This window comes from Dipodomys spectabilis, unplaced genomic scaffold (genome assembly GCF_019054845.1).
Source record: "Dipodomys spectabilis isolate Male_0828 unplaced genomic scaffold, ASM1905484v1 ptg000054l, whole genome shotgun sequence".
In the NCBI taxonomy this organism is placed as follows: Eukaryota; Metazoa; Chordata; class Mammalia; order Rodentia; family Heteromyidae; genus Dipodomys; species Dipodomys spectabilis.
In genome coordinates this window covers 33,173,619-33,189,825 of record NW_024870731.1, presented here as the reverse complement: position 1 = coordinate 33,189,825, position 16,207 = coordinate 33,173,619, and the positions used below count along the sequence as shown (strand labels likewise).

Sequence of the window (16,207 nt, the reverse complement as noted above, 5' to 3'; positions counted from 1 at the left end):
AGTCCTTAGAACAAGCACCTATTTGTCTATTGAGCATCAATTGTGTGTGTGTGTCCTGGGACTTGAACTCAGGGCTTGGGCTCTGTTCTTGACCTTCTTTTTGCTTAAGACTAGTGCTCTACCACTTGAGCCATAGCTCTTTCTTTCTTTTTTTCTTTCTTTCTTTCTCTCTCTTTCTTCCTTCCTTCCTCCCTTCCTCCCTTCCTTCTTCCCTTCCTTCCTTCCTTCCTTCCTTCCTTCCTTGCTTTCTTCCTTTCATTTTTCTTGAAGTTAGTAGAGATATGAGTCTCATAGACTTTCCTGCCTAGGCTCGTTTCAAACCACTATCCTCAGATCTCTCAGCCTCCTGAGTGGCTAGAATTACAGGTGCAAGCCACCAATGACTGGCTCAATTTAAAAAATAAAGTTATTATTCTATGTCCTTGTCAGGGCTTCCATGGTCTCAAATTCAACTGATATTGTCTTGCCAAGAGAGCAGTGTGATTGTTTATAGCAGGTATTGGCAGCCTTTTAAAATAAACTTGTACTGGCACCCAGCCACGCCCACTCATTTGCATGTCATCTGGGCTGCATTTGTGCTACTTAGAGTTGAGTAGAGACAGGGACCTCATGGCCCACAGAGCCCAAAGTGTTTTCTACACAGAAAAATTTTACAAACCTGATGTAGAACACAACTCTCAGTATTGCTTTTCCCATGAGGTTCTTTCTAATGAATAGAACAGGTCATTTTATCTGTAGAATGAACATGTATTCGTAATTGGCTGAATTCAATCATGCCTGTAATTCTATTTATTCAGGAGGATGAGACCTGAGGATCACAGTTCAAAGCCAGCCCAGGCACAAAAGTCCATGAGACTCTTATCTCTAATCAACTACTAAACACAGCCATCAGTAAAGCTATAGCTCAAATGCTAGAGTGCTAGCCTTGAGCAAAAGCAGATCAGGGACAGTGCCCAGGCCCTGAGTTCAAACCCCAGGACAAGTACTACTTCCCCCCTGCAATTGTTTTTTTCTAACCCAATGCTCAAACAACAACAAAAAAAATGTCATGAGTTTATCCATGGAGTTATTTCTGCAAAGAAGGAAAGCACCAATTCCAATTAAAGCATGAAATAGACAATTCATTTCATGTTTGCCAAAAAGCATTCTAGGATTTTGGTCATCTGGGGATGTGTGAGCAATCTATTCCCATCTGTACACACCTAGTCTCCTTCTAGGGAGAAAACAATGAAAAAATTAATTACAGAAGTTACACATGTACTTCCATCTATTTCCTTTAGTTTAAAGAACTTTTGGAAATTCTGTGTGTCTGGGATAGAGAGAAACTGTGAGTGTTCCATTCAGCTTTATCTTCATCTTGAAGCTTTCCCAACCCACAGATAAATTATAAGTTACTACCACAGTTTCCCACCAATGACAAACTGACTCACTGTCCCCCTCATGCTTTCATCTCTCGGGTTTCTACTTCTAAGGCTCTTTAGATTCCCTCAAAATGGAGTTCTGCTTGCCAACATAAGAGAGAGTGTATGCCAGCATTTGAATGTATTTTCCACCTTTCCTGTACAGAAAAATATTACCACGGGTGAAGTTTTTCCACGATTACTTTTTACTCCATACGAAGCAACTCATAGCCAGCTTTGTCAAACATTTCATGTCTGTTCTTGTACAGCAATAAAAATAGAATAAACGATTCAAGTAACTGTTGTTTGTTAAAAATCTAACAAACGATTATTCTAAACACACTATAGAGAGCCATTTTGGTGATTTTTTTTTTCCATTGCTGAAAATCTGCTTGATCTAGGAACCAAAACCACAATCTGGGGACAAGATTTCAAAGGACATGGATGTCACATTTCTCCTTGGTTGGCTGACATCTCAAAAATCTTCTGCCTGAAGCCCTGCCAGAAAAATAGAAGTTATTCCTTGGTCGTAAAAAAGAGAAAGATAAAAAGAAAGAAGACAAAGGGAAAGCCTCTGTGTTTAGTGCAAAGGGAACGCAGTTAAGTCAAAGCCATTCTACACTATGGCAGGAAGCTCTCTGAAAGCTGTTTTTTTTGTTTTGTTTTGTTTTGTTTTGTGTGCAGTACAGGGCTTCCTATCCTTTGGCTTTTTTGTTCAAGGCTCATGCCTTACCACTTGAGCAATAGCTTCACTTCCAACATTTTGCTAGCTAATTGGAGATAAGACTCATAGAATTTCCTGCCCCTGCAGGCTTTGAACCTTACTCCTCAGATCTCAGCCTCCCGAGTAGCTAGGATAATGGGTGTGAGATTCCCTTGCTTTCTGGATGTTTGAAGAGTTATAATTCTGATTGAGCAAACATCCTGATAGATCTTTACTGACATCATGGCCCAAGCAGTTGACTTTTTTTTTTTTCTATCAGAGACTATCCCCCCAATTAATGAAAAAACGCTGATCACAACTCTGAATATTTAAAGTTCTTGGTGTCAAGAGGAAGGTGCCTTAGGCATTGGTGGCTCATGCTGGTAATCCTAGCTACTCAGGAGGCTGAGATCTGAGGATTGGGTTTCAAAGCCAGTCTAGGCAGAAAAGTCCAAGAGACTCTTACTTCCAATTAACTATCAAAAAGCCAGAAGTAGAGCTGTGGCTCAAGTTGCAGAGCGCTAGCCTTGAGCAAAAAAATGCTGAATGAGAATTAGAGGCCCTGAAATCAAGCCCCAGTACCAGCAGAGAGGGGCAGGGAGGGAAGGAAAGGAAAAGGCAGTGAATGACAGGATTTTGCCTACCAAATTACCCAACAATGACATGAGAAGCTCCAATTCCCAAAGAAAGAGCAGTAGACACTGTGACCAGTCTGACAACAGAAAGTTGATCTTTACCAACAGCCTCTGATAATAATACTTAGCACCTAGGTAATGTCTTCACAGGTTTCTACATATAAAAATTAGTTAATGAGCAATTATTATCATATGCTGGGCAAGCGCAGATTGTTATTATCCTAATTTTACAGACTGAGTAAATGAGAGTGGCAGAGAAGGTACCAGGGGAAAAATTAAAATTAATAAGTTCCTAGATCATAGGCTCTGAGCTGCAAGGACTTAAAAGAGCTTGCTTGTTTGTGTTAAAGGACACCCTGTGAAGTGGCCTTTCTAAAATTGATCTTTCCCATTTGTGAGCGAAGTCAGCGCTGGGATTTTGGTTTGAATGAAAGTTTGTTGTTATGATCATCATACCATTCTGGATACTGTTGATTTGATACAGGAATCCATGTAACCAGAGGTTATATCCCATTCTTTGTCACATTTCCACTTTAGGAAGAATCAAGTGATTCTAAGGTTTTAGAACCTAAAAAATGTATTTTAGCACTGCATATTGGGGTAAGTGTACTGATATTCAATGATATTCTTCAGAGGGCAGTACTAGACCTTGCCTTGGCTAGAAGGTAGATGTTCTACTACTTGAGTGATGACTCTTTTACTTCCTTTAGTTATTATCAGGTAAAGTCTCACTTAATCCTGGGGGCTGGCCTCAGACCACAAACCTCTAATCTTTGCTTCCTGTTTCACTGGGATTACAAGTATGAACTATGACACTCATTTCTGATCATGATTATTGAAAGTCTGCTGAGAGCCAGGCTCAATCCTAGGCCTGGAGATGTAGCACTGACCTGCATAACCACTACCTTTTACACTTTTAATCATAAAGTCCTCCTAGCTACTCAGGAGGCTGAGATCTGAGGATTACAGTTTGAAGCCAGTCAGGGCAGAAAAGTCCCCATGAGATTCTTATCTCCAATTAACCACTCAAAAAGCCAGAAGTGGAACTGTGGCTCAAAGTGGCAGAGCTCTAGCCTTGAGCAAAACAGTTCAGGGACAGCACCAAGGCCCTCAATTCAACCCACAACCAACAAAACAAAACAGAAAGAAAAAAAATCACATTAAAGTCCTGATTGACTTTAGAAACTATACTTTTACATTGGTTAGCTAAAGGAGGAAGGTCTGCTATTGTATAAAAGTACTTTTGAATGTATTTATCTAAAATATCATTGCATTGTCTTGTTCTGGGTCTTTTCCTTCCACAGAAAAACTGGGTCAAGATATAGTATTACTAACAATAGTTAGGGAAGCTTATACATGCTTTTTGAAGTCTATTCTGAGGTGATAGTTTTACATACATTTTGCATGCAATGCATTTTCTCCTAGGATTAGCAATGACTTCTGAAATAAGATTGTAATGGGAATAAGTAGTTATCTTTCCAGTGGGGATCAGTCTCCCCTCTAATTTCATTCCTTATGGTTGGAGGAGATTGTCCTCGCTTTCTGTTCAGAAATGGGCAGATTACCTCAGGTAGGCCAGGGCCCGTGCCATGTGGCTATTAGGAAAATGATGTTCTTTGTGCTGGGGTTGATAAGCTAGTAAGATGCAACCTTGAACTGACAGGGCTATCTGCACAGCAAGAACCTGTCTCACAAAGAGGTTAACCTAGGGAAAAGATTCCTAATGCGTTTGTGTGAACACATGAATTCAGCCACCCCTGAAGTACTTTTTAACCTCTTGGATTTTTCAGGAGGTAAAAATCTGACATATGTTCCTCCCTCTTCCTTCCTTCCTTCCTTCTTTCCTTCCTTCCTTCCTTCCTTTCTTCATTCATTCCTCCCTCCCTCCCTTCCTCCCTCCTTCTCTCTCTCCCTCCTTCCTTCCCTCCCTCCATCCTTCCTTCCCTCCCTCCCCTTCTTTCCCACCCTTCCTTTTCTTTTTATTTCCTCATATCTGACTTCACACTAAATTGAGTTTCAGGAGCTACAGGTGGGAAAGGTCCTAATGCATCTCAATTCAATAATCTTACAAAAAATAACCTTCAGTGTGAGTAAGTGAACCATGTTCAATATGCATGATTTCAGATGGCCATCTTCTCTTTTATATTAGCAGAACTTCATTTATATTGTGCTTTTATAATAACTTCATTAAGATATAATTCACAAGCCATAAAACCTACCCTTTTCCAGTGTAGTTCAGTAACTTTTGGAATATTTACAATTATGTAACCATAAGCACAATTATTTTTAGCACCTTTTTAGCACCTCCAAAAACAGCCCCTACTCACTGGCATCCTCCTCCTACAGCTTCTCACAGGCACTAATTTAACTTCTGTCCCCATATATTTCACACAAATGCAAGCAGACACTGGGTAGTCTTTTGTCCGGGATCTTTCACATAGAACAATGGTTTCAATGTAACTTCATATTGAAATATGAATCAGTATTTCTTCTTATAACAAATGATGTTCTATTGCATAGAATGCTACATTTTATTTGCACTTTTATCCGTTGACAGATATATGGATTGGTTAATGTTCAGGCTATTATGAATAATGTGGTTATGAATATTCATGTACAAATCTTTGAGCGGGCACATGGGTACATACCTAGGAGTGAAATTGCTAGGTCACAGGGTCACCCAAGGTTTAGCTTTCTGAGGAAGTGCCAAATTGTTTTCACGAGTGGCTGTTCCATTTCACAACCCCATAACATTGCTGGAGAGTTTTGATTTCTCCACATTTATGCCAACACTTTCATTGTCTGTCTTTTTTACTTTAGCCATCGAGTTAGTATGAAGGGGTACCTCCTGGGACCATACTATTCTAATTTTCATAAAGCAAGTCACATGCTCTTTTGGAAAACCTCACAAGTTCTCCTCCTTATATTTAGGTTTTACTGTTGAGATGAAAGAGGAAGCAATAGGGTGGAGCTTCCAGGAAAGCTTCTTGAAGAAGACTAAGGTAGGGGGAGGCACTCTGGGCTTTTCCTTTCCTCCTTCATTTTTCACTCCTGGAATCACTGTGGGCACATTCCTTAGCCCTTGCTCTAGGATGGGGTGATATTAGTATATTTTCTGAGGGCCTCTGTTAATCCTTTCAGAAACAGGTTAAGTTTTCTTCTTCTCCCTAACTGCTATCTCTTAATCTATAATAATTAACAGCCCTGTGCATTGATTGTTTTATTCCTCCAACTAAGCCACCAATCATACCATTTCCTGATTGTACACTGGTATTTCCAACTTGATGATTTCATTTTGGTTAACTATTAGGAATGGCACCATTTCCCACTGGTTTAATTTCATCAACCTCAGCCCCAGCTGCTGTGGCCAAAGGCGTGGCTTCTCTTCAGCAGTGCAATGGGAAAGCGCTTTCATTTCTTTGCCTCTCCAGTCTTCTGGATTCCCACTGTCCTCCTGCCTCCCGCCACATCCAACTATAGGAGTCAACTTCTCCATGCCTCTGAGAGATGGTCCCGGAGATGCTCACAGGGCTTCCCATGGATGCAGGGCTCACGGAATACCATCCTCCAGGCGAAGCATACCCCTGTTTCAGCGTGGCCACCCCTGCCTAGGGAACCACGAACTGCATTCTTACACAGAAAGCCAGGGCCACACAAGGTTTTCTGGCAGTCTAAGGCATCCTTTCCCTCCTCCTACTCAAGTATAGGGCTGCTGTGGCGCCAACTGCACCATCAGGTTTGATTAGCTAAAAAAGGAAGAGGTCTCTGGAAGCTCATTCCATCTGGTAGATGAGGAGGGGAAGCCTGATCAATTTGTAGAAACAAACTTTTGTTTGTATTTGTAAGAAGCGTTTTGACAACTCTTCCTCTTCTTCTATCCAATATACCTAGTATGGTAGCTTGGCCTTGATTTATCCAAGTCTTTGAAAGACTTTGATCTCTCAGGATCAAATAGTACTGTCTCTTCTTCCAACAAGCTACTTGAATTTCTGCTGCGTGAATTTCCCAGTCCCCCAGGACTGCTGACATTGACTATGTTAAGGGATAAGAAATCTGGCTGAAATTATTCATACTTGTTTTCACATAACTTCTCTAACTTACTACTCTCTGGTGGTATTCTGTTTAGCAAGAGAAGATTCGTATCTAATAGTATGGTTCCATTTCACCTAATGGAGTATAAATCTTTAGCCTGAAAAAGATAATGACAAATCTAAAGACCCTTGGGTTTTGTTTTTTTTTCTTGCTCTCTCTAATACTGAACTCACAAATCATGTAGACTGTAAATGCAGGTGAAGAGTGACACAAGGAAAAGAGATGGGCAAAGATAGAAGTGTGGTATGATTATCTACATCATTTGTAAAGTAAGGCCTTTTAAGGCAACAGAGCAGAAAGCATACCATTCACAGTGGTTAAGAGTATTCTAGGCCAGGAATGATAGCACATACTTAATTATTAGTTACTCGGGAGGTAGGGGTAGGAAGATCTTGACCCAAGGTCAAGCAAAAGCATAAGACTCTTTCTGGAGAAACAAACTGAGAGCAAAAGGGTTGTCTTGAGTGTTCCAGTGCTTGCCTGGGAAGTGTAAGCTGTGAGTTCAACCCCTCACACTGCTCAAACAAAAAGAAGAAAAAAGTGTGAGGATTCTAGAATCCTCCAATCTACATTTCTGAGTCAGATGACCTGACCTAGATTTCTGACTCATGTCATCTGTTAGACCTTTATCTGCAAAATAGGCTAACAACATATCTTTCCTTTAATGTGCTATGGTGATTATGGAGATAGAAAAGGTCAAATGCTGAGCACAGTGCTGGACATTACTGTCAAAAGATAGTAGGGCTTCCTATCATCTTCTGATTAAAGAGGCTAGTGGAAAGGATAGGAAAACCAGAGCTTGCAATCACAGCGGGACTGTGGTTAATCCAGACACAGGCATTTCTACTAGGCTGATGCTTTCTAACGTTTAGTTAGAAAGTACAGAAACAGATTATAAAAGGAAAAATTGATGGAGGCTTTAAAACTTTGCAAAGTGGCCAGGCGCCAGTAGCTTATGTTTGTAATCCTACCTACTCAGGAGGCTGAGACCTGAGGGTTATCGTTAAAAGCCAGCTAGGGCAGGAAAGTATTTGAAACTCTTATCTCCAATTGACCACCAAAGAAGCAAGAAAGAAGGAAAGGAAGAAAGAAAGAAGGAAAGAAGGAAAGAAAGAAAGAGGAAGGAAGGGAGAGAGAGACAGAGACAGAGGGGTGGGGTGGAGGGCGGAAGAGAAACAAGCAAGCAAGCAAGCCCAAAAAGCTGAAAGTGGAGCTCTGGTTGAACTGGTAGAGCACGAGCCTTGAGCAAAAAACCCAGGGACAGTGCCCAGGCTCTGAGTTCAAACCCCAGGACTAGCCCAGAAAGAAAAAAAATTGCAAAACAACCAATCTATATAAGAAGGAATTCATCCACAGGCAAGTACTCACATGTGTTTGAAATGATCTATGTTAGCTCTAAAGAAACTGAATTTTAAGATGTGATTTTAATCTGAATTTGAAAAATTGGATCTTTAAACCTATGTTAGAAAACTCAATACCTGACACAACGCCACACCAAAGGTTCATTTTCCTGCAGTATCTGTTTATATTTGCCAGCGTGGTGCCTCCATTTTCCAACGCCACACCCTTTCCACTGGGCTGCCTGTACTGGGGATTCTGTAACCTACTGAGGTTACAGAATCCTCTTCTCATGGATGCCAGAAGTGCCTGACTTTAACAATAAGCAGAAGTTTGCTCTGGAAAACTGTGTGGTTCTCTATCTGGGGCAGGCTCCCCCACACCCTCACCCCACCCCCACCCCAGGGGACACTCCCAGTGTCTGGCTGTCACACCAGGGCATGGAGGAGGTAGTATCTACTGATCATCAACCAAAAATGCTGATAAAGATCCTACTGTGGGGAGGATAATCCCCCTGACATAGGACTATTTAACTCATCAGGTCACCAGTGCCAACATGGCCAATTTTTGCCTGTGTGTCTTCTTTTTCCTTTTGGAGTTGGCTCCTAGTCACCCTCTTTGGAGTGATGTGCATGGTCCCCCAGCCCTGACATCCTACCTGGTTGATTTTGTTTGATTTAGTTTTTGCTGACCCCTGAGAACTCTAGTCCTAAAATTAATGAATAAGGAGTGGCTCAGAAGACTTCCCTTTTGTCTAAGAGGCCTAGAGACCACAGGAGATAGCATCTTTTGGCCTCAGCAGGAGTGGTTCATCCTCAATCTCTCAGTCTGTCACCCTTGGAGGAGGGGAGAGACAGCTCTAAAGAGAACCATCCATCCTGAGTGAGCACTGATTTCTCATTTAAGTTGTCTTACAGAGCATCTCCTGTTATTCCAAACCAGTTTGGTTTGAAGATTATCACCATGTTGACACAAGCATCCTCTGTGAAACTGACAAGCCCACACACCTTCTCTGAAGGAATCTGTTTCTCATTGATTATCTGAGAACCCAGGCGAAGCTTAATAAATACACTTTGTGGAGGATTCCCTGGCATGGGCTTATCGGAACAAAGGCCACTAATATTCTACCCCATGAGAAATCCTATCAAAGAAATGCATAACTTGATTAAAGCAATTAAGAGAAAACATTGCAAATAGACCAACAAATGCCACCAACGTGGATGAAAGAAACTCTTGTCTGGTGATCTCAACCATGCACTGACAAAGTCTAGTGAGTGACAACTTTTCAAAGGTCAGTTCAGAACAAGTAATCTTTATGGACATCAAGGCAATTCTTTCACTCCAATGAAGCAGTTCAATAGTGAAGGTCATCGGTCTTTAGCAGGCACATCATCAAGGAGAGAAGTAAAAGCAATTAGACAAAATGGATGCTGTAATCCCACTTTCCAGGCTGCAAGAGCCAGGACATTGGACAACACACAGTTCTTATTCTCTGGCTTGGCTGCTGAGAATCTGGCAGCAGATCCCAAATGAGAATTCCATCACTTGCTTTCACTCTCACCAATGCTGACTTCGTGTTTCTTAGGAAAGTCTAGAACCTTAGGAGGTTAAAAAATAAAATAAAAAAAAACGGTTGACCCAATACATGCTATGAGCTTTCCACGGAGGTTGAAATCCTGAAAGTATTCTTTCAATGCTCCCAAGTGTTTGCTGAAGAATACACAGCCTGGGCTGGTTGTGCTGCTTCAAGAACGACCCTAGAAGAGAGTCTGGATGAGCAGGATTTAAAACCCAGTGGCACTCTGCGGATGGTGATGGGCCCACAGTCTGAGCCTCTCTGGGAGGGAGGTTCTCCCAGTGTGGCTCTACTCTACAATCAAAGGATGAGATGAGAGTCTGTGGCCATAGGAAAATCCGTGAAACGTTGAGGTACAGTACCCCACAGGACATCTCCTTCTGCCTCTGTTTCTCCCTCCCTCTCTGCTTTTCCCCCAATAACAAGATGGAGATAAGAATAAAAGCAGTATACCTAGGAAAAACCAACTAGGCAGAAATGGCCCTCAACGGGGTCAGGGGTTTATATATATATATATTATAATGTATACATATAATATATATTATGTATATTATATAACATTATATAATATATAATACATATTATATAATATATAATGCGTACATTATGTAACATATATAATATATAATATGTACATTATATATTATATATATTGCTTTACACTGCACTGATTTTTCTAAGAGGCAGATTCAGAAGTGCCAGCCCCAAAGCGCGCCACACACTGGAGTGCAGACTCTTCAGAGGTGTTAGCTGTAGTGGACAGAGCCAGCAGCCGGCCTCTCCCACCCGGACAGCTGGCGGGCGGCTCGGGCCGCCCTGCGCGCCGCCCTGCGCGCCGGCCCAAGGCCGGGGCCCCAGCCCGAGTTTCAGCTGGAGCGCGAGCCGCGCGCGGGGAACTTTCCCTGGAAGGAAAGAACTCCGAGCCGTAAGTACTGCAATAGCGCGACCCGCATCATTTTCGCGCAGGGCCATCATCAGCCACCGAAGGGAGAGGAAAGGGGGGGGGGGAGAGGAAAAAGGGAAAGGGGGGGGTGGGATGGGGGTGGGGGCCGACCTGTCGTGGAAGGGGCTCCCGGGAAACTCGTTTGGGAGGAAGTGACCGCTTCAGCTCCAAACTCGGGGTGAGGGGGGAATGACACGTTCTGGAGCGAAGGCTCCAAGAGAGTGGCTGGACAATCCCCCTGGATCGAGGGCTGGCTGTCCGACACGAAATGCCAGCCCCGACCCGCCCGCTTCGGGGTCTGCCCTCGCCTTCCCGGCCTCTCCCCTCGGGCAGCGGGGAGGTCGGGAGGCGGCCGGGGCCGGATGTGCGTGCGCTCGCGCTCCTGCACATACGGCCGGAGGAGTCCTGTTCCCGGGGCATTTTCCGAGGAAGTCTGGAGCAATTAGGCTCAGTCCGGGAGAGAGCGAGCGAGCGGGCGGGCGGGCAGCGCGAGCCGAGCAGCCGGCGTGTCTGGGCCGCCTCGCAGGGAGGGGGGGGCGGCCGGCCGCCCGGAGGCGACCCCGGGCCCGCCCCGGCCGCCACCATGGGCTTCGAGCTGGACCGCTTCGATGGCGACGTGGACCCGGACCTGAAGTGCGCGCTGTGCCACAAGGTCCTGGAGGACCCGCTGACCACCCCGTGCGGCCACGTCTTCTGTGCCGGCTGCGTGCTGCCCTGGGTGGTGCAAGAGGGCAGCTGCCCGGCGCGCTGCCGCGGTCGCCTGTCGGCCAAGGAGCTCAACCACGTCCTGCCCCTCAAGCGCCTGATCCTCAAGCTGGATATCAAGTGCGCGCACGCGGCGCGCGGCTGCGGCCGGGTGGTCAAGCTGCAGGAGCTGCCCGAGCACCTGGAGCGCTGCGACTTCGCGCCCGCGCGCTGCCGCCACGCGGGCTGCGGCCAGGTGCTGCTGCGGCGCGACGTGGAGGCGCACATGCGCGACGCGTGCGACGCGCGGCCCGTGGGCCGCTGCCAGGAGGGCTGCGGGCTGCCGCTGACGCACGGCGAGCAGCGCGCGGGCGGCCACTGCTGCGCGCGGGCGCTGCGGGCGCACAACGGCGCGCTGCAGGCCCGCCTGGGCGCGCTGCACAAGGCGCTCAAGAAGGAGGCGCTGAGGGCCGGCAAGCGCGAGAAGGCGCTGGTGGCGCAGCTGGCCGCCGCGCAGCTCGAACTGCAGATGACCGCGCTGCGCTACCAGAAGAAGTTCACCGAGTACAGCGCGCGCCTCGACTCGCTCAGCCGCTGCGTGGCCGCGCCGTCGGGGGGCAAGGTAGGTTGTTGGTTAGCTCTGCCCCGCGGTGCACCGCCTCCCCCCCACACCCACCTCCCACCCCGGGCTCCTGCCTCCCTTCTTCCTGGTGACCTCAGGCCCCCCCCCCCCATCCCGACCTCCCGTCCTGCGCCAGGGACGCCTGGAGCCTCCTTCCTGGGAGCCTCCCTTCCCTGCCTCCCTCTCCCTTCGCTTGTCCTCTGTAGCCCCACACGCAGGTTGCCCCACCTGAGCTCAAAACTAAGGTCCCTATCGGTTACACGCACTTGATCAAGGGGCAAAATAGAACCAGGGGTGGGGCGAGGCTGCGGGGACTAAAAGGAACTCAGAACCGAGTGTTGGGGGAGAAGTGGGGCGAGGGGGGGGGGGGTGCGGCTCCAGAGTCAGACGCCTTCAGGGGCTGTGTCTTGGCAGATCCGCTGCGTGATCTCGGGGAGGTGGCTTACCCTTTCTTAAGATCTAAAAGCATGGTGGTCCTCAGGGATGGGACCCGCGGGCTGAACTTTTGTCCCCCTCTGAGATTCCTCAAAGAAGAAAGGGAGGCCCAGAGCGAGCCGCTGCCGCAGGACGCCAGGACAGAGACCCCTGGCTGAAAAGCTGGACTCAGACGTGGGCTTTGGGGGCTCAGTGCATTGGCTGACCTTGAGCAAGCGATGTAACCCCTCTGAAGTTGCCAGCTATGGGGCCCTAGGGGTGTCAGACAGTAAAACACAGCCAAACACCCTCCAAGGGATTAATTTGAGGACTTCAGTCAGAAGGGATGAAAGGATCCCTGGCCCCAAAGAAGGGGAAAGTATTTATTGAGCGTGAATCTTCTGGAGTTAGAACTGTTTTCCAGCGTGGGTGTTGTTGTTATCGTTTATGCAAACAAGCTGGGGTTGATCTTGGCGCTTAATCGCCACAGGTTCAAGGGTGCCTCAGTTTCTCTAAATCTAAAAGATTGTTTCCTTCAGGGAGAGAAGGAATCCTGCCAGACTGAGAGTAAACGCTCAACCTGTGTAACCTGCAATTATTGTAAGGATCCCTTCCTGAGCCTGTCCCTTCCCTCTGAGGTCTTTGTAATTATGGCAACTTCGACTTTGCTCCAGACCCTGTGCTCAGCTCTTCCCAGACATTTCTCTCTTCATCCAGCAAGGGAAGTCTGATGCTTCTCATGTTGCAGAGGAAGAAACTGACAGTTACCCAGGGGCAGTCTTGAGCTTGCTTGGGTCACTTCTTTTAGGTGTCAGAAGTGGGTTTTAACCCCACATATGTGCCTGACTCATTATCCCAAGCCTTTAACCATGTTGCATTGCCTCTCACTATAACCATAAACTGCCAGTTATTCTGTATTTGGTAAGAACCAACCACTGTAGGAAGTATTTTGCTTGGGTTATCTGTTTACTCCTTGGAGATGAGAAAACTCACTCAGGCAGATTATATAACCTGTCCAAACTCAGTGACTCAGGGAAAAGAGCTGGATTCAGAGTCTACCTCAGATTGTAGGTAGGTTCAGCTTTAACCCTGGATTGTATTGACATTTGGAGCTAAGTCTTTGTTGTGTGGATGCTATTCAGGGCATCTCTTTGTTGTGTATATTGGGGAGAGGGGAAGGGATGTCTGTCCTGTGTACTGTAGTATATTAGCCTCTACCTACAAGATGCTGGCAGACCTCCCTTCCAAATTTTAACCATCAAAAGTGTTTCCCAATATTGTCCTCTGGGGGACAACATCACCCAAATTTGAGACTGGTTTCCCTAATTGCAAGAGCCACGTTTTCAACAGCTGGGTGCTTTTGCCTCCTTCCTGGGGAGCCTCTCCCCCCCCCCCCCCCACACACACTGGTTTCCCTGCTCCAGATGGCCTGGCAGAGAGGGGAACGTATTTGCCCAAAGGGGCCCCAGGGGCCTGTGTCTGCTCTGCTTCTCCCTCCCCTCCCCCAGCCTCCCTCTCCATGCATGCACACCAGGCCTGCAAGTTTTCCAATCTTCTCCCTTCCTGGCCCCTGGCCTGTCTGTCAGCTGTAGCCTCAGCAGCTGGCCAGCTCTGGGAGAAGGGCAAATATTTACAGCTCCGTGGTTTGCCCAGGACCGCACAGGCGCACAAAGGACTGGTGTGAGCCTAGAGTCACCCAAACAGAGGGCAGAGCTTGGTTTCCTATCAGGCGCCAGGTTTGGGATGCAGGAGTTCCCTACTTTCCCCTGTTTATGCTGTCATCTGGATTTCCTGCTTTGTTTTCCAAGTGACCCTTGTTTATAAATAAGCCATTCACTCCCTCAGAGTTTATACATCATTCATTGTTGAGCTAGTTTATTATTTCTTCTTGCCTTTCTGTTTTCTTTCTGGAATGTTTGGGTAAATGCTCTCTTAGAATCAAAAAATGTGATACTTGAGTCAAAACTTTGGTGGGTATTTTGAAGCGTATTTGGGTAATGAGGTAGAAAATAGAAAATCAAGGTCATTGAATTTAGGGACAAGCTAGATTTTGAATGTATAGGGAAATGTTGCTTGTGGAGTTGGAAACCTGCTTGGAACTTTCATGAACCTCTGTGCCCATCTGGTGATAGCCAGGGATGGCCTGGCCAGAAAGCTGCCCTAGATAATTTCTGTGTCTTCACGCCCTGGTCAGCCTTTAGGTCTTCTGGAAGCTCGTTCTCCTTGTCCTGAGGTTAACTCAGTCTACCCTCTTCTTGCATTAGCCATAAAAACCCTCCTAGTGGAAGCTGTTTAAAACTTGTCTATTTCATTGGGCCAACTTTTCTGACCCTGCTAGGTCCTGTTTCCTCTTTTTCGAGATGCAGAAGGATTTATATTGCCTCTTGTGGACAACACTTAACTTCATTTTGTTGTTGATGTTGTTTCTAAGTCTTGAGATTTGCTTCTCTATCACAAGCTGAAGTTGCTAAGAACCACTCAGTGGATTTTCAGTGCCAGCTCAGCAGCTAAAACTTGCTCCAGGCCTGACCTGGCATTCTGGAAGTTGTCTTAGCTTTCTGTTTCTTGACACCTGTGGAGGGCTCAGGGTTTGACAGTGGTGTACCTGCACAGACATTGTTTGCTCTGTGTAAAATGTGAGCTACCCCAGTGCTTCTCAAACCTTAACAGGATCAGAAGCAGGGGAGAGCTTGTTAAAACCCCATATTCCTGAATCTCACCCCTGGAGATTCTTGTTCCAATGAGGGCTGGTGTGGAAGCTGAAATTTTGCATTTCTAAAGAGTTTCTTTATGATCAATACCGGTCTGTTGAGAAGCTGCTAAGCTGAGTAGACATTCAGGCTCAAGGACAAACCTCTAGACCAAAATAAGCATTGGTCTTTTCTTACAATTTAATTGGTCATTGTTTTTCCAGGGTTGGGGATTGAACCGGAAGCCTCACATTTAGGCAAGTGCTGTCTACCACTGAGCTACAATCTCCAGTCTGAGTTTTACTATTTGAAGGGGTACCAGTGTTGAAGATTAGACCCAGAACCTTTCATATGCTAGATGAGTGTTGTACCACTGAGCTGCATCGCAAGCCCTCTGATCATTGTCTAAACAGTCCCTTCCTAAATATTGTAAGACTTTGATAATTTTTTTTTCAAATTCTTTATTGTGATTAAATGAGCACATAATTTCCCAAATTTCACAGTATTGTGGGATAGTGATGCTTAAAGTCACAAACACATTCTAACTTTCATGGGGCAAATTGTCTATCGTGGTCTATAACATTTATGAGTTAGGAGCTTTGACAATACAGTTATTTCTTCCACATCAGGTGATATGTACATTTCTTTTGTTTTACGTAGCATCAGCTGTTTCCTTTTTCCCACTTGTTCCCTCCCTCCCATCGCGGCCATTGAGTTTCTTAGTTCGTTTTGATCAATGTCCAGTGCAGCTGATGGGTCCTGCTGTTGTATGTTTTTCCCTGATTCCCTCTAGTTCTATGTCCTCCTTCTGGTTTCCCTCTGGTGTGCACATATATACCATATATGTGATCAGCAGCATGGGGTTATTCAACCAGATGAGTGGAAGTCCTTTGTTTCTTAAGCCTTGTTAACTTTGTTGTATCACCTTACGTTTTGGATTTAACATCCACTTATCAGAGAGACTTAATAATGGTTTAAAACCTGTATCAGCCACAGTTAAAGGGCAGATAACCATGGGCTAGAGACTCAGTTCTAACCTAGCCACAACTGGGCTGCGTTACCAATGGCTTGTCACATATAAGTGATAAGAGATTTGCTCCCAGCCTCAAT

The 16,207-nt window shown here is 45.8% G+C and overlaps 1 protein-coding gene across 1 annotated transcript in view; it reads left to right on the top strand.

Annotated features, from left to right (window-relative positions):
• The first annotated feature begins 11,166 nt into the window (after window positions 1-11,166).
• Window positions 11,167-16,207, top strand: part of Pdzrn3 (PDZ domain containing ring finger 3) — a 219,038-nt gene continuing 213,997 nt past the window's right edge. Inside the window, exon 1 of the mRNA XM_042680210.1 lies at window positions 11,167-11,993. Coding sequence (XP_042536144.1) covers window positions 11,271-11,993 — 723 coding nt within the window. The 5' untranslated portion in view covers window positions 11,167-11,270. The remainder of the gene's footprint in view (window positions 11,994-16,207) is intronic.